Here is a 17816-nt window from a genome sequence, read left to right as displayed (position 1 = left end):
ATTCTGTGTATTTTTATCTCAGCTCGAATATTGAGGGTCTGCCAGGATAAACTAGGATAGAAGGGAAACATAAAGCTCACCTTTTCTAAAAATAGGATGTCTGTGCTGGTCTGGGTGACTCTTTGTGCTTCCAAATTAAGCACGGCTTTTGAAGTGGACTTCATATTAGCTAAGATCTGCTGACTCTGACCCTGTTGATTTCTGGCAAGTAAAGCTTTTCTTCTTGTCTCAGAAGAAAAGTGTGGAGGGGTTTTCCATCACCCTAGAGCCATGTGTACTTCTTAGGTAAGAGTTCCCAGAGACAGTCTCTAGAGAGTGTCAGTTATTGGTGAAATTATTAAGGCCACTCCACGTAGTTAAAAGGAGATTTATTTAATGGCGCAACTTACAAATGAAGGGATAGGTAGGTCGCGGGGTCTGGGGAAGGTGTATCACAGTCCAGCGGTGTTCTCTGGAGCTCTGCTTGGCCCACCTCCACCGTCCAGGGTCCCAGAACAGAGAGAGAGCGCTGGCCCATCCAGATCTCCGGTCTCCAGGTGCTTCCCTTGGCCCCGCCTTGTAGGCATGACAGTTGCCAAAGTCTCAATAGGGGTTGGAACTTCCAGATCAAAGCTGGAATGGCTACCCACTACAGTCAGTCTTTTGAAATCAGCTGACTTCTCAAGCCAGTTGAAGCACGTTAAAGAGTCAGTAGGTTGTGGTACCTGTGACTGCTCAGGGTGCTGGCTCTTGCGAGGTGCCTGGGCTGAACCCCTAGCCTTGTCTACAGCTACATGAGCTAGAGCAGGTGACTCCATTTCCCATGCCTCAGTTCCCTCAGCTATGCAGTGGAAGTGATTAGTACCCTTATTCCAGAGGGGTGATGATGAGAATTAAGTGTAAAGGGCCTAACATGCATGAAGGAGTCGATAAGTATCAGGATTGTTATTTTTATTACTTTGGATGAAAGTGTTTTTAATTATTGTATAGCCAGAACTCAGCACAGAGCTTTGGACTTACTTTCTGTATTTATTGTCATAGCGAATGAGTGAGTCATCCCACTGAGTATTGTATTTTTTAAAATTGTCATCAGATTTTACCAGGTAACTCAGTGTGACTTCATTTGTCTTTATGTGAAACTTGTTATTTTGAGATATCTTTCTCACAGGGTGATGTGTGTGTGTGTGTGTGTGTGTGTGTGTGTGTGTGTGTGTGTGTGTTTCTGGTTTGTAATGAGTAGGGAAGGCCTATTTTTTAATGAATAAATAAATCCTAGCATCGTGTATGAGTTGGATTATTGGACAGTAGACTAAAATTACTGGAGAAGGTTCTAGCTAGAGAGTGCTCAATTGGGTTCAGGTTGGCATAGAATCCAACTAAGTAGTCTAAGGTTTCCACTTAACCTTTAACAAAGGCAGGTTCTCAGGGGGAAGTTTGTGTCCCAAGTGTAAGTCTCATTTTAGTGGTTAGTTTCATGAATAGACAGCTAAGCTATGTGTGACCAAAACACCCGTGTGTCTTAGCTGTAATTATAATGGTGTATACATGGTAAAGAGACTAGGAATTAAAGGGACATTGGCACTGCCCCTGAGACTTTTTGAACCTTTACTTACTTATTTTGTGCATGCTTGCATGTATGCCATGGTACATGTGTAGAGGTCAGAGGACAACTTGTAGGACTGAGCAGTGTGGGTTCTAGGGATCAAAATCAGGTTGTCAGACTTGGTGGTAAGTGCCTTTACCTACTAAGACATCTCGCCACCTACCCCCCAGGACTTCCTAAAGACTAAATGGGTATAAGGAATAATATATTGTGAACAACTGATATTTCCATTCCATTCTTGAAAGGCTTCGTATGCTTTCCAGGTGACATGCGTGTTTGCTCACAAGAGCTAAGGAATTATGAAGGCTACTTATTTCTGTTAGACCTAGAATTTTCTGTCATGATTAATCAATGAAATGGTTCTTGTCATTTGTAGGTATTGATGTCAAGAAAGGCCGAGGTCGCTATATTGACACTTGTATGGTCATCTTTGCCCCCCGTTACCTGTTAGATAATAAATCATCCCACAAGCTTGCATTTGCACAAAGGGAATTTGCTCGGGGACAGGTAAGCAGTTTGCTTTGAAGAATGGCCAGAGCTTGTTTTTTAATGGGAAGTTTAATGTCAAGACTCACTTCTCCTCAAGACTGTGTGTTTCATGATGTGAGTGACCTAACAGTTCCTGTGTAGGATGAGGCTCAGAGTAGGGACCCAGCAAGAATTGTATATGACTTGGTCAGGTATTGAGTGACGTCACTAAAGCCTGTGATCTGTGTATTTTAGGGAACAGCCAACCCTAATGGCTACATTTCCACCTTGCCTGGTTCCAGTGTGGTGTTCCACTGGCCGCGCAATGACTACGATCAGCTGTTGTGTGTCAGGCTGATGGACGTTCCCAATTGCATTTGGTCTGGAGGCTTTGAAGTCAACAAGAATAATTCCTTCCATATCAACATGAGGTGAGTTTGGAATGAGACAAACCAGCTTTATTTGAGGCATGTTAATAATATAGTACATAACATACATACATATATATGGCAGCCCATTTCACTCTTTGTGAGGTTGGCTTGTGAATTTCTGGCTCAGATCAAGTTCTTAGAACTTGTAAAATCCCAGGGAAGTGAGCGTTTTGATTAGATGAATTACAGAAGATGTCAGCAGCCCTAAGTGAAGAATACAGTTCTGTGGTCTTAGGGCATGTGAAGTCCAGAGTGACTGCCTGTAACTTGAAGTTGCTGTCTGTGTTCAGATGGTACTACTGTTGTTAACTGTCTTTGTTTAGTCTTGTGCATTTGAACGTCCTTCTCTCATCTGATGTTGTTCTGGTAAGCTATCTGGCCTTCTGTTCTAGTTTCATTTCTGTTACCATGATAAAATACTCTGACCAAAAACAAAACAAAACAACAACTGGAGGGAGAAAGGGGTTTATTTCAGTTTGTACTTTCAGGTGGTATATAGTCCAACATAGCGGAGAGGTCAAGGCTGGAACCTCAGTCAGCTAGTCACATCACATCCACAGTCATGAGCAGAGAGGAAGAAATGAGTGCATGCATGTACACTTGCTTATCAAATGTGCTTAGCTCCATTTCCCCAGTGTCAGACAGTTCAGGACCCTTTGCCTAGGGAATGGAGCTACCACCATGGGTTAGCTCTTCTCATATTGCTTACCTAAATTAAAATAGTCCCTGACAGAGCCACTGGCCAACCCAATGTGAGATAATCCGTCAATTAGACTTTCTTCCCAGGTGATTTTTGATTGTGTCAAGTTGACAGGTCTAAACATCACATCTTCTTTGCTCACCCCAATGACCCTCAGTTCCTTGTTAGAAAAATCAACCAAATTCAGCCTCAGCTAGCTCAGGATGACTTAATTTCCTTCCTGCTTCATCAAATGCTTTATTGTTATTATTATTGTTTATATTTGTTTGCAATTGAATCTAGAATGTATTGTACATGCTAAGCAAGTATTGTCACTGAGCACATTCCTAGCCCCATCAAACAACAACAGTTTTTGGGGGGGTTGTTGTTTTGTTTTCTTGAGACTAGAGTTTTTTTTGCTGCGTTGTCCAACTTGACTTTAAACTTTTTGGCTCCAGTGTTCACCCTTACTGATCGTGCCCTTGAACAGCCAGTGCCTGTTCATATTGCTGTACACCTGCAGGGGTCTCTGTGACCACCAAAGCCAGCAGAGTGGGAGGCAAGAAGGTAGTACTGTTCAACATGACTTAATAGCTGGTATTAGTTGAAACTACTCCCAACTAGTTTATTTTAGCATATTTAAGCACAGCACAATTTGGTGAAAATTTTCCTGTCGATAATTAATTCAATCCATTTGTACAATAAAGCTTAATATGTGAATACATTGAAACTTCATAAAGAAAATGTGACATTTTCCATAAAGATAAGTTCTATAGATTGACAACCTCATGATAAGGATCTTGGATGTGGGGAGATCCATTATGGTCTCAGCCACACAGTGCAAAGGTCACCATGCTATTAACCATGTCTGCTCCCAGCTTTCTGGTAGATAACAGATTATTCATCCTTCCCTTTGAAGAAACAGTCCTGTGTGTTTAACATTCCTGGTTTCCCAAGTGCTTATCTGTGAACACAGGAACCTTTGTGCCTCCCTCACACATCCTTGACTAGCCAGTGCACACTCACATTGCTGCACATCCTTAAGCAGCCAATGCTCACTCACATTGCTGCACATCTTTGAGCAGCCAATGCACACTCACATTGCTGCACATCTTTGAGCAGCCAATGCACACTCACATTGCTGCACATCCTTGAGCAGCCAGTGCTCACTCATATTGTTGCACATCCATGAGCAGCCAGTGTGCACTCACATTGCTTCACACCCATAAGCAGCCAGTGCTCACTCATGTTGCACATCCATGAGCAGCCAGTGTGCATTCACATTGCTGCATACCCTTGAGCAGCCAGTGCACACTCACATAGATGCCCAGAGAGGTTAGAGCTTCATGTCCTGTAAAACTCAGACTCTACACCAGTTAAATAACTCCCTATTTCCCTTGCCCCAGCCCTTGGCAGCCCCCATTCTACATGGCATATCTAGAAATTTGATTACTCAAGAACATATATTTATCTTTTCGTTACTATCTTATTTTACTTAGGATGATATCCTTTAAGGTTCATCCATGTGGCATGGGTCAACATTTCCTTCTTTAAGGCTGAGTAGCCTCCCATGTCTGTTCCATGTTTTGTTTATTCATCTACTGATGCTTCTGCCTTTTGGTTCCTACTGTGAACACAGGTGTGCACATGTGCTCTCCAGACCCTGGTTCCAATTCTTTTGTATATAGATCCAGGAATGTCATTGTTGGATCTTTTTTTTTTTTTTTTTTTTTTTTTTTTTTTTTTTTTTTTTTAAAGATGGGGTCTTACTCTGCAGCCTTGGCTGGCCCGGAATTTGTTATATAGACCAGGCTGGCCTTGAACTCATAGAGATCTGCTTGCCCCCTCTGCCTTCTGAGTTCTGGGAGTAAAAGTGTGTGCCACCAAGCCCAGCTGTTTTATTTCTATTTTTTTCTTTAATTTGAGGTCTTACTGTGTTGTCCGGGATAGTCTTAAACTGTGAACTCCAATAGTCTCCCCAGTTCAGCTTCTTGAGTGGCCAGGATTGTAGGCATAGGTCATAGGTGTAGGTTATTGGCTTTATCATTTTTAATCTTGCAAGTTTGTGCTATGCTGTGTTTTGTTAGGATTATTGCCGGAGGCTCCAGTTTCTCCACAGCTTTACCAATACTTTCCATTTGCTGTTGGGGGTATCTATAGTAGCTGTCCTAATAACCGTGAATGGGGAATCTCACTGTGGGTTGTCTCTGGGCTGCTGGGTATTGAGCCCCAAGTTCTCATAAATGCCAATAGGTCCTCTGTTACTGAGCTAAGCCCAGCCCTCACTGTAGCTCTGGTTCACATTTCTCCAATGATCATTTCATGTGCTTGTTTGTCTTCACTGGATCCTTTGCCTACGTTTGAAGTGGGTTATTGGAACTGGCTGTTGTTCTGTTGCATGTTAGTCCTGACCAGGTAGGTGGTTTGCAAATCTCCTCTTCTGCCTTTTCATGCTGCTGATTGCCTTCTGGGATAGCTTTGTTGTTGTTTAATCCAGTTTATTGGTACTTTGGTTGCTTTTGATAATGCATCCCAGAAACAGTTGTCAAACCCAGTGCTTAAGGGTTTTATAGCTCTTTTGGGTCTGGTCTGCTTTGAGTTAACCTTTGTGTGTGGTGTAACTGTGAGGGCCACTTCTTGCTTGGCCTGTGGATGTTCTGCTTCTCCAGCAGCATTGGTCGTTGGAAGGCATTTGGCTCTACACATAAGGGTTTGTTTCTGGGCTTCCTACTGACCTGTCTGCGTGCCCAGTACTAGTATTTGATTGCTGTATCTTTTGAAATGAGGCAGTGGGAGAGGAGACCTTTAATTTGGTTTGGGTGGCTCTTTTGTTCAGAATTCTTGAGATCCATAGGAATTTTATGGTTTTTCTTTTCTATTTCTGCTAAAAACATGCTGTTGGGAGTCATTCCTTAGGCTGGGATTACATGATTACTTTAAAAAAAGGTGAGGGCCGGGTGCAGGGAAGGTGATGACTGTGTGCCTAGTGTTAATCCTTTAAAGATGGCTTGAGTGTGTAATCTAAGCTACTGAGAGACTGGTGCCACCCATTTCCTTTCCTTTCCCCAATTTTTCATCTGGAAACAATTTGAATGAGAAGTCACAGGAGCAGTACAGGGACTCTCTTCCATCTCATACCTCCACTGATGTCAGCATTTTGCTAAGTCCTACTTCTGCCTCTTCCTGTCCCTTCCCACACCTGCTCTATGGTTGAGCATATGTGAGCACATTTTGCTGAACCATTGGAAAGTAAGTCAAGGTCACCGTGATACTTGAGCTGTAGTAATCCAGCCCTTACCACAAATAATGATATGTATCTAGGGAATTATCTTTGTTTTTAAAACAAATAATAATACTGTAACTATGACACCATTAATACACATGCAAGGAATCTAGTACCAGCACCGTGCTTTCTAGTGAGTAATCTGTCACAGACAGGATGAACGGGTGTGTTTTCCTTCACTGCAGCCCCCTCTCTCAGATCGGGGTCCGCTCAGCGGTCACTTGTCCACTGCAGCTGCCGATGCTCTTACTCCTGTAGTGGAGAGCTGGTGCAGCTCTCCCTTTTTGGCCGTGAGCCAGTGGTGTTTGTTTGCCAGTTGCTCCTGTGGTCTTGTAGAATGTGTTTTTTTTCTGCATTTGGGTGCTAGTGTCCTGTGTATAGATTAGGTCAGTCCTTTGTGTGAATAGTTCTAGCTTATGTGATGTGTGTTTCTCCTTGAGTCACATCAGAAGGCCTGTGTCACATTGATCTTGTGTGGTTTGATCATCATTTGGCTGTCGTGGTACCTACCATGGTGCCCTGCTGTGGGATGTATGGCAAATGTGTTGCTAATTAATCAATAAAACACTGATTGGCCGTTGGCTAGGCAGGAAGTATAGGCGGGGCAAGGAGGAGAATAAAGCTGGGAAGTGGAAGGCTGAGTCAGAGAGACACTGCCAGCCGCCACAATGAGAAACAGCTTGTGAAGATGCCGGTAAGCCACGAGTCACGTGGCAAGGTATAGATTAAAGGAAATGGATTAATTTAAGCTATAAGAACAGTTAGCAAGAAGCCTGCCACGGCCATACAGTTTGAAAGCAACATAAGTCTCTGTGTTTACTTGGTCGGGTCTGAGAGGCTGTGGGACTGGCAGGTGAAAGAGATTTGCCCTGACTGTGGGCCAGGCAGGAAAACTCAAGCTGCTCCCTCTGCTTCAAAGTCACCTTTCCATCCTTGTAAAGAGGACTAATCTATTGAGGGATCATTTACAGTCCATTATTCTGTTTCACCAAACCTTTAACGTAACTGGAATTATTTATTATGTCAGGGATTGGAAATGGTGATTTTTTTTTTAATTTCTTCATTTGTTAATTGATATTCTTCTGTAAAAACAAGGTTTTTCTTTCCTCTAGTAATTTATCTTAATACAGTGCACGTAAACACACAATACAACACATGTGCTTCTTTCCCAAGGGTCTCATGTAGCCCAGGCTGGCCTGGAACTCAGTATGTACCCGAGAATGTCCTTAAATGTCTGAACTACATCCCACCCTGTCGAGGTCCAGTATTGGGGGCCAGCCCCTATTGAAGGTTCCCTTGAAGGGGACAGCGAGGAATTTAGAAATGCTAGATAGGAAATATAAAAGTATTCGAAGAAAATAGGTAGAGACACAGGGTAGCTTTGGGAGGGCCCTGGGTCATTACCCAGCAGCCTTGAGTTTATTCATGATGAGCTTTTTATACACCAGCAAGGGGAGAGGCAAAAGACTTCCCCCTTTTAAGATTAAAGCACAATGTACAGTCAAGTGTAGACTTTTTAAAACACCTGGTAACCATGCCCTATGGCAAAGCACCTTGTGATTAGGCCTTGAAGTATAAGACAACTGGTAACCATGCCTTTGCACACTATTATGCAGCCTTGGGGAGTAATATGAATTCTGACTCTGACCTTGAGTTAAAGTTGGAGTCTTTGTGGGCTCCCGCTCCACTCCTTTCACAGGTCTTCATAGAAGAATATCAGCTGGAGAGACAAGTAGGAAATCACCATTTTGTGCTATGTTTCTACTTTCTAAGTTTTAAAAACTTTAATTTTAATTATATATATGCACATGTGTCTCTGTGTGGGTATGTGTGGTGTGAGTGCACGTGTCTGAGGAGGCCTGAATGGTCCTTTGATTCTCTGGACCTGGAATTTTAGGTAGCTATGAGCCTATGTGGGTATTGGGACTGAACTCTGATCCTTTACAAGAGCTGTATGTATCTTACCTGCCGAGCCGTCTCTCCAGCCCTTCTGCTTTCTAAGTGTGCTCAGAGACCACGCAGTAGGCTGCAGCTGCCAGCATCCTTGGCGGCCTCAGTGTTGTGACTGTGGAGCAGAGGGACTGCAGTCAGTGGCCTCCTTTGTTTTTTAAGATTTACTTTTACTGGGGGCTGGAGAAATGGCTCAGAGGTTAAGAGCACTGCTTGCTCTTCCAAAGGTCCTGAGTTCAATTCCCAGCAACCACATGGTGGCTCACTACCATCTGTAATGAGATCTGGTGCCCTCTTCTGGCCTGCAGGGATATGTGCACTGTATACATAATAAATAAATAAATTTTAAAAAAAATTACTTTATGTGCATGAGTGTTTGAGTGCAGGCATGTTTATGCATTGAGTGTGTTCCTGGTGCCCTTGGAACTCAGAAGACATCAGATCCTCTTGGAACTAGAGTCCCTGCTCTGTCCACTGAGCTGTCTCTCTAGCCTGTCTCCTTTTAATGTGGCCTTTGCTCCTTGTTCTACAGGGACACCCTGGGAAAATGCTTCTTCCTCCGAGTGGAAATTACTCTCCGAGGAGCTACATACAGGATCTCCTTTAGTGACACAGACCAGTTACCACCTCCTTTCAGAATTGACAACTTTTCCAAGGTACCGTGTGTTTTTGAGGGCTGGCTGCTCACATGGGCAGGGTGGAAGATTATGGTGCAGTGCACACATGACACTCACTGAAGCTCTGTGGCTCTGAAACCCATACTCTTTTTTTTTTTTTTAATTTATTTATTTATTATGTATACAGCATATGTGACTGTAGGCCAGAAGAGGGCACCAGATCTCATTACAGATGGTTGTGAGCCACCATGTGGTTGCTAGGAATTGAACTCAGGACCTCTGGAAGAGCAGTCAGTGCTCTTAACCGCTGAGCCATCTCTCTAGCCCCCGAAACCCATACTCTTAAGAGGTGGTTTCAGCTAGTATTGTTATTATTTTTAGATTTCCTAATTTATTTCATGTGTCTGAGCATTTTGTCTGCATGTTTATGTGTGTCTGCATCTATGCCTGGTGTCTTCAGAGTTCAGAAGAGGGCATTGGATCCCTTGAACTGGAGTTATGGATGGTTGCGAGTCACCATGTGAGTGCTGGGAGCAAGTGCTTTTAACCACTGAGCCATCTTTCCAGCCACTTCTGCCGGTTATTACGGTCACTAAGCTGTCTCATCCAGATTGAAGTAAACTTTCTGCCCCCAAAGCTTATTTTTGACTAAGAATTTGGTGCTATCTGTAGATGTGCTATACAGGCAGAGAGAGGAACCAGATTGATCAGTAGGAGTTGAGTGGGTACACTGCTGTTGCTCAATTTCAGTGGGTATCTGTATAATCCTAAATGTTAAATGGAAACCATGAAGTTCTGGTTTTTATTTTCTTGTGTGTTTGGCTGTGTGAGTGAGTGCCGTAGTGGACATGGTAAGGCCAAAGGACAAGGTTCAGGAGCTAGTTTTCTTCCAGCAGGGGGTTCCTGGGGCATCAAACTTGGGTCATCAGGCTTGGCAACACATACCGTTATCTGCTGAGCCATCTCCCTGGCCCATAGATTCCATTTTAAGTTACTCCTTCCAATTATGTGTCATAGAATATAAGACTTTCTGTAGCTAATGTCCAGACCCCTATTCCTTCCATGTTCAGACATTCATAGGGAGAGAGTAGCAAAGACACCATTGGAACAGTGGAATTGCTGCCTTGGATGTTTTGGCAAAGCCTTTTCAAATTTTTATTTTTAAGATTGATTGTTTTTACATTTTTGTTTATGTGGGTGTATTATGTATTGGTACCTATAAAGATTCACATGTTGTATTTCCTGGAGCTGCAGTAATAAACAGTTTGAGCAGCCGGGGGCACTCTGTTTCCAGTTGGCTGTGGTCTTTGCCTTTCAGCAGTGGGCCTTTTAGAAGCCCTGTGATGGTTACAAAAGCATTGTCTCCTCACTGGTCATCATTCCCTGTAGAGTATTCATCTGGGAAGATGGGAGCTTCCACCTCGGCTGGCTGGCTCACTTTCCCTGGAACACTGCCCCTGAACAAAGTCCTCTGCCCTCTAGGTTCCTGTTGTCTTCACTCAGCATGGTGTAGCTGAACCCAGGCTGCGGACTGAAGTGAAGCCCATGACGTCACTGGATTATGCCTGGGATGAGCCCACCCTCCCACCCTTCATCACTCTGACCGTTAAGGGGGCAGGCTCCTCGGAGATCAACTGCAACATGAACGACTTCCAGAATAACCGACAGTTGTACTACGAAAATTTCATTTACATTGCTGCCACGTACACGTTCTCTGGGTAATTCTGGACTTAATTACTGTTCATGTAAAGGAGAGTATTTGAACTATTCACTGGTTTTAAATTTTAAGCAGTTTCTAAGGAGACAAGTCACAACCAATCTCTTCTTTACCAAACCCCAGGATCAGGGTCTGCCTTGAGAGTCAATTTACATCCTCATCTCTAATAGCGTGATTTCTCCAAAGCCTAGACTGTTTTTTGTTTTTGTTTTTGTTTTTTTTTTCCCTTAGACAGGGTTTCTCTGTGTAACAGTCCTGACATGGATCTCACTTTGTAGACCAGGCTGGCCTCAAACTCACAGAGATCTGCCTTCCTCTGCCTCCCAAATGCTGGGATTAAAGTTGTATGACAGCTTCCCCCCACCTCCCCCATTGGCAACTCTTCCTTCTTTAAAAACCTCCCCAGGGACTGGGCCTAGCATTAAAAAACCCTGACAAGTCTCTTCCTGAATCTTGAATTCCTCCAGTGTTTGTCTTGACATTGGGCTGGTAAAGTTTGTTTGTGGGTTGTTCCTATGGCACTGACCAGTGTGACCTTCTTAAGAGCTAGTGCCTGAGAAACCAGTTCTATCTGGTTGTTAGTCCCACTTGCTCCTAGTTTTCTCTAAGTTCCAGCAGCCACTGAGCTCTTTAAAGGGAGAGTCCTAATGGGGACCATGAGCTCATAGGGTGAGTGCATGGAGCAGGGTGGGAGAGAAGCTCTTGGAAACCCTAGTATAGAACAAACCCAGGCCCTTTTGGGATTCTAGGAGTTGGAACCAGTTTTTAGGGTATACCTGATTGATGCTATTGGTGTGCATTCTTGGAAGAATTAATAATGGAGAAGAAATAAGGTTTTTTCTTAATTTTTTTTTTTGAGGTCAGGTTCATGTAACAGAAAATTAACCATTTCAAACTGAATAGTTAGTGCATTTAGTACATTTTTGATGGCTGTTGACCATCACTTTGCTGATTTCACCAAAACATTTTTGTTGTCTCTAAAAGAGCCTCCACTGGCACAGTCATTCCCCCTCCTCCCAGACCTCACCAGACCACTAATCTATTTCAAATTCCTTTGGGCTTGATTAACTGGGTAGTCCCTGCAGTCCAGATTACCCCAGTGATCTTCTCTGTCTGGCATCTTTTATTTAGTATAATGTTTTGGGTTCAGCCACATTGCCACTTGTGACTCTGCTTTTATGAAATTCATTTAGTCTGCGTGAGTCTGGGAAATGCTCCGTGTTGTGTTTTTGCTTGTCTGTCTGTCTGTCTGTCTGTCTGTGTCTGTTAGTTGGCAGGCATCTCAGCCTTACAGATTGTTTTCCCATGCTGTGGATTGGCTTTGGCTTTTTTTTTTCTCTTCTGAGACAGGGTTTCTCTGTGTAGCTTTGGAGCCTGTCCTGGAACTTGCTTTGTAGACTAGGCTGGCCTCAAACTCAAAGATATCCGCCTGCCTCTGCCTCCCAAGTGCTGGGATTAAAGGCGTGCGCTGCCTGGATTTTTGTTTTGAAAATATCATTTAAAGAACAAAGTTTGTTTCATTTCTGTGAAATGTAATTTGTTAAGTTTTGTTTCATTTTTGTCTCATATGCTTTTGATGTCCAGATGACTTATTTTTAACAGAACTCATCAGTACTCTTTGTAATAGTAAGGATTGAGGAAGCAGGCAAGTGATCTCAGTTTAACATCATTCAAGCATTATGCATATACTCCAAGGTGAGAGGCTGGAGAATGGCCCAGTGGGTACAGTACTTTATTCACAAGTGTCATTTCCTGAGTTTGGATTCCAGTACTCATATGGAAAGCTAAGTGCAGTGGCCAGTGCTAGTAACCCCAGCACTGTGGGCAGAGATGGGCAGGTCCTAGACCTTGCTGGTCAAGCAACTTAACTGAAACAGTGAGTCCCAGGTCCAGTAAGGGACCCTGTCTCAAATAATAAGGTGCAGAGTGGTAGAGGTGGATACCCCGTGTCGACCTCTGACCTCCAATGCATGCATATAGATGGGTTTACCCGACCATGTACATACAACCCACAATATCCCACACAAATAATAATAATATAAAAACACCCCAGCTGAGCCAACATTCCATAAAGCTTGGGATTTTTGAGCCACATGGAAGCACCACAGGCTTGAACTGGGAGAAGGTGACTATTGGCCCATTCTTTTCATCCTAAAAGGACTTCAATTTCTTGCCAAGATTTGGGAGTGCAATGATGCTGATACTCTGCATATCAGCGCCCTTGGCATCTGCCCTGGGTTTACACACACACACACACACACACACACACACACACACACACACACACACTGCTTTGAAGATTCATGGCTGTTATTTCATGTCTTAATTTTGTGCCACTGAAATTATGGGGAGAGGAAAACATGCCAGAGTTTTGTGTTTTTACAAATGAATCCTAAAATTGTGTAGGGGTAAGGATAGCTCTAAGCCTGTGTCTTGTCAGGCTTTTTCTTCTATATTTCATGGTTTCTGTTTGTCTGTCTGTTTTGAGACAGTCTTTTCTGTATAACTGAGGTTCTCTTCCTACTTCAGTTTCCTAAGTGCCGAGATGAAAGGCATGGGCCAACTGTTTGTTAATGGAGATTTATGCTTTGCTTGTGTGTGTGTGTGTGTGTGTGTGTGTGTGTGTGTGTGTGTGTGTATACACATGTGCATGCACACTCATTTATTTCATCTTAGTTTGCAGGAGGGAAAAGGCAGGCCTGTGGCTTCCCATAAGGCAGTTACCTGTTCAGAACTTGTCTTGGATGTGTCCCCAAAGACACAGAGAGTCATCCTAAAAAAGAAGGTAAGAACTTGTCAGCTGGTGACGAGACTTGGAGGCTCAGGCTCATCTGGTCCAGCGTCTCTGGCACTGGAGGAAATGGGCCAGGAGCCTGGAGGCTTTGGGGTTGTGTTCCCACTGTATTCACTGTATTCATGCTAGCTGCTGGGTCCCAAGCCTTCTTAGCTCCAGGTCCTTCTGGAGAGAAGATAGTCCTGAATCTGTGATTTGTGGTTTTTATTTTGTTTTTCTTTTCTACCACTTCTTCTGTCATCTCAAACTGAACTAAAGAAAAATGTCACACTGACAAGTACCCCTCTTTATTTTCTCGGATAAATTAGTGTAAGAAAAGCAAGGCACGCCCGTGTATATAGGAAAATATTTCAGTTAGATGGCCTAGATTTGGGGGGAAAAAACTTCGATCAAAGATCTTAATAAATGGCAGGAAAAGTGATAGTAAGTAGTTGAAACTGAAAGAGGACAGAAGTTAGGGACCATGGAGATGCAGCAGTGACTCTCAGGGGAAGAAGACCACACACGGAGTTGTCATTTGGAACTCATAGACCTATAGAGTCTGTGATTCACATGCTGCACCTAACCAAGGGCCCTGATGGAGGCCTGTGTTTGCATCAGTGCCTATCACTGCCCATGGCATAACGTAGCTGGTTTGTAATGGGTTTCCCTTTAGGGGATGCAGATCTGGACAGATTTCTAATAGTCAAGGGTACTCTGAACACATTCCATCCTTGAATTTCTTCCTTGCTTCCTTCCTCATTCACATCTAAAGGTTTAGGACTAAATTATTAGGGAAGAGGAAAAAGGTACCCCAGGAAAGATGATATATCTCCATTTTTTAAAGAGGGAGTTCTGATTGTTTCCAGCTTAGGACAGGTAAGTCCTGCAGGCCAGCTTCCTTCACTGGGTAAGTGGGACCTGACTCAGCCTCAGGCATCTGAGAAGCTTCTTGTGTTGGCTGGTTTTGTGGGCAGATGTGAACATAGGCAAGGCTGTGGGAGCTGCGTATGGAGATTGAGGCTGACTTTGATCTTATGGGCACAGGCAGTGGTTCCAGCAGGAAGAACAGGGTGCTGGTCTAGTTTGAGGCTAGTTTTCTCACTCCTCCTGAGCTGCATTTTTTTTTCACAGACTTCCTGGGGTTTTAAAGGAACCATCTAAGACAACCTTCCTAACGCTGCTACCCTTTAATACAGTTCCTCATTGTTGTGGGGACCCCCAACCATAACATTATTTTGTTGTTGCTTCATAACTGTGATTTTGTGATTGTTATGAATCGTAATGTAAATATCTGATATGCAGGATATTTGCTATGCAACTGGTGTGAAAGTGCCCTTTGACACCCTCTCCACCAAGGGGTCGCAACCCATGGGTTGAGAACCACTTATCTAAGATAATGTACATGAAGTGCTGTGCCAGAGATGTGGGGGTAATAGCATAGCACATAGTTATGAAGCCACAGCTTTTCCAGGCTTATACTGAGCACCTGTGTTTATTACATTTACCACAAGAACAGAAGAGGTAGTTTAGTTTGCCTATTTGACAGGTCAGAAAGTAGGCTCTGAGAGCTTAGGGGCCTCATCCCTGTTACCAGGTTGTAAACTAGCTCACCTTCTGACTGTGCAGCTAGGTCTCGGGTCCTGGCATCTTGACTTTGACGCTTATATTATACCCTTTGGTTTCTACTGTGTAGGGTGTAGAATGCAGGGCTGTGGATGTAGCTCAGCAGAAGGACACTGCCCAGCCCTGGTTTCAATTCTTAGCACTTGAAAAAAAATTGTAGAATGCAAAAAACTATCTCTCTGGCCTGTGTGTAGCATGTGAATGAGTAGTGGGGGGAGCCAGAAGTGTCCACTGATGTGGTAAAGCTCCTACATCCTGGAAGTGTGTGACCCTGAGAGTTGCAGCTTGGGAAAGGTGTCCCTGCAGTGGGACTCCGTGGCCATGTTATGGAGGCCACACTATTATGTAACAGTTAAGTGGGCTCCAGAGAGGACAGGTCCAGTTGGTCGCTCTGCTCACTAGTTGTGACAACGTGGGGAAGTTACTTCTTCTCACTAAGCCATAACTTCTTCATCTGTAAGGACAGTGACAGCATGTACCTTGTTGGATTGTTTGCATGGTTAAATGAGTTACTGTACCTAAATCCCTCAGACCAAGGCCTGACCTGCAGCAGGTTCTCAATTAGTGTTATTACTTATAGCAGATAATGGCTTCAATAAACTTCCTTGACTGACCTGGAAGCCTAATTGCAGTATTTAAGTTCTAGCAAAGAAAATGCGTTGAAAATTAGAAGCAATCAACTGAAAATAACCTTTAAGTACAGCCAAATTAATGATTAGTTGTAATCAGTTTGTAAATATTGAGGTGATAAGCATTGGAAGTAGTGAGGGCTGTTGCTGTCCCTGCTCTGGCAGTTTACAGAAATGCCAGCGACAGGGTGCTGACTCGTGTAAATTCTTGGTAAAATTATACTCTCCTCTGGGCTGAAGACATCTGAAGTCATCATATGGAACAGTGGTAACCATGGCGATATAGCTAGGGAAGAGATGACCCAGTAATTGGCTTCTGTTTTTTTGTTTTTGTTTTTGTTTTTTTTAAAGGAAAAATACTAGGTGCCTAAGTTACAAAAAAAATTTTCAATTATTCGTACATGTGCATGTCTGTGTGTGGGTATGTGCACTTATCAGTGCTTTGCCTGTGGAATCCAGAAAAGATCATTAGATCTCTGTCTAGAGCTGAAGTTACAACCAGCTGTGAGCCACTGCCTGACGTGGGTGCTGGGAAGTAACAGGGTCCTCTGCAAGAGCACAGAGCTCTTAACCATAAAGCCATCTCTTTTGAAGAATACTTATTCAAAAATCTGCACCACTTAGCAATTTTGATTGCTTGGTTTAGGATTTTAGCAAATGGGCTCAGGGTTTGTCACATAAACCTGATGACCTGAGTTTGAGCCCCAGATCTCATGGTGGAAGGAGGAACCAACTCCTGAGAATTGTTCACGGATTTCCACACACGTGCACCATTGGACACACATGCTTGCACTCAACATATACATACACACACACACAAATAAAAAATAAAAATAAAAGATGAAAAAGAGTTTAGCATACTTCATCTAAGTCTAACTAGAAATTCACAATAATGAAATCTTTAGTTGCATATTTCTATGATGTGGAAAACATACAAGTCTAGTTCCAACTGGAGAACCTCCTTGGCCTTTAGAGGGGGCGTGTGAGGAACAGAGCTAGTTCTGGCCACATCTATGTGTATTTATTTGCCTGTCAGGAACCAGGAAAGCGCTCTCAGCTCTGGAGGATGACGGGCTCAGGAATGCTGGCTCACGAGGGCTCTGCAGTTCCTCACAACCCCAACAAGCCATCAGCCACACGCTCCATCGAGGGATCTGCCATCCTAGATATTGCTGGCCTGGCCGCTGTGACAGATAACAGGTAATCTGATGGGTAACTTCCTAGTCAAGCTCATTACCTTCAAATTCAGACCCAGGAAATTCACCCCTCAAAAGAAGAGTTCTGTTAACCCTTATGAGAATTTGTATTTTATTTTGTATTTTTTTCCTTAATGGCTGATGCCCGTCAAATTCTCAGATATCATTTAATTTTAAAAATTATTGTGACAGTACCCATATAAGTGTTAAAGATCAAATAATAAGATCTTTTATAGAAAATGAATATTTACTTTACTGAGAATTCCAGTCTAAGCTTGCTTCCTAAAAGTGAACAGGGTTTTGTTTGTTTGTTTGTTTGTTTGTTTGTTTTTCCCCCCCGAGATCCGCCTGCCTCTGCCTCCCAAGTGCTGGGATTAAAGGCGTGCGCCACCAGCGCCTGGCATGAACAGTTTTTGTTCTTAAGTTTTTCTAATAATTTGTTGTCTTTCAAGAAGAATTAATTTGTCGGGCAGTGGTGGTGCACACCTTTAATCCCAGCACTTGAGAGGCTGAGGCAGACCAATCTCTGTGAGTTCAGTCTCTGTGAGTTCAAGGCCAACTTGGTCTACAGCATTAGTTCAGGACAGATATGTCTCAAAACACTAGAAAAAAAAAGAATTTAATAGCACTGTTGAGATACATTTTTATGAGTAACTCTCTGGACAGTTTACATGAGTTACATTAGATTAAATAAGTTACTTTGTTTACTATATATTAGTTTCTCCATAAATTCAGTGTATTTGTCTTCAATTGGTACCTTATGTGTTTCCAAAAATGTGTAAGTTCAGACACAGAGTAAAAGTATTTAGAAATAGAACAGTAGAGACAGTTGAGAAGATTTTTACTATTCAGCAGCTATCTGCTC

At 43.1% G+C, this 17816-nt stretch overlaps 1 protein-coding gene across 1 annotated transcript in view; it reads left to right on the top strand.

The window, feature by feature from the left end:
- Vps13d (vacuolar protein sorting 13 homolog D) overlaps positions 1–17816 on the top strand; it is a 234382-nt gene that overhangs the window by 121653 nt on the left and 94913 nt on the right. Inside the window, exons 51-56 of the mRNA XM_059255348.1 lie at positions 1959–2089; positions 2306–2481; positions 8926–9049; positions 10493–10728; positions 13404–13512; positions 16792–16955. Coding sequence (XP_059111331.1) covers positions 1959–2089; positions 2306–2481; positions 8926–9049; positions 10493–10728; positions 13404–13512; positions 16792–16955 — 940 coding nt within the window. The remainder of the gene's footprint in view (positions 1–1958; positions 2090–2305; positions 2482–8925; positions 9050–10492; positions 10729–13403; positions 13513–16791; positions 16956–17816) is intronic.

The sequence above is a fragment of the Peromyscus eremicus genome, chromosome 2 (assembly GCF_949786415.1).
Source record: "Peromyscus eremicus chromosome 2, PerEre_H2_v1, whole genome shotgun sequence".
Lineage (NCBI taxonomy): Eukaryota > Metazoa > Chordata > Mammalia > Rodentia > Cricetidae > Peromyscus > Peromyscus eremicus.
Note: the sequence above shows the minus strand (reverse complement) of the source record. Positions and strands in the feature narration are given on the sequence as shown.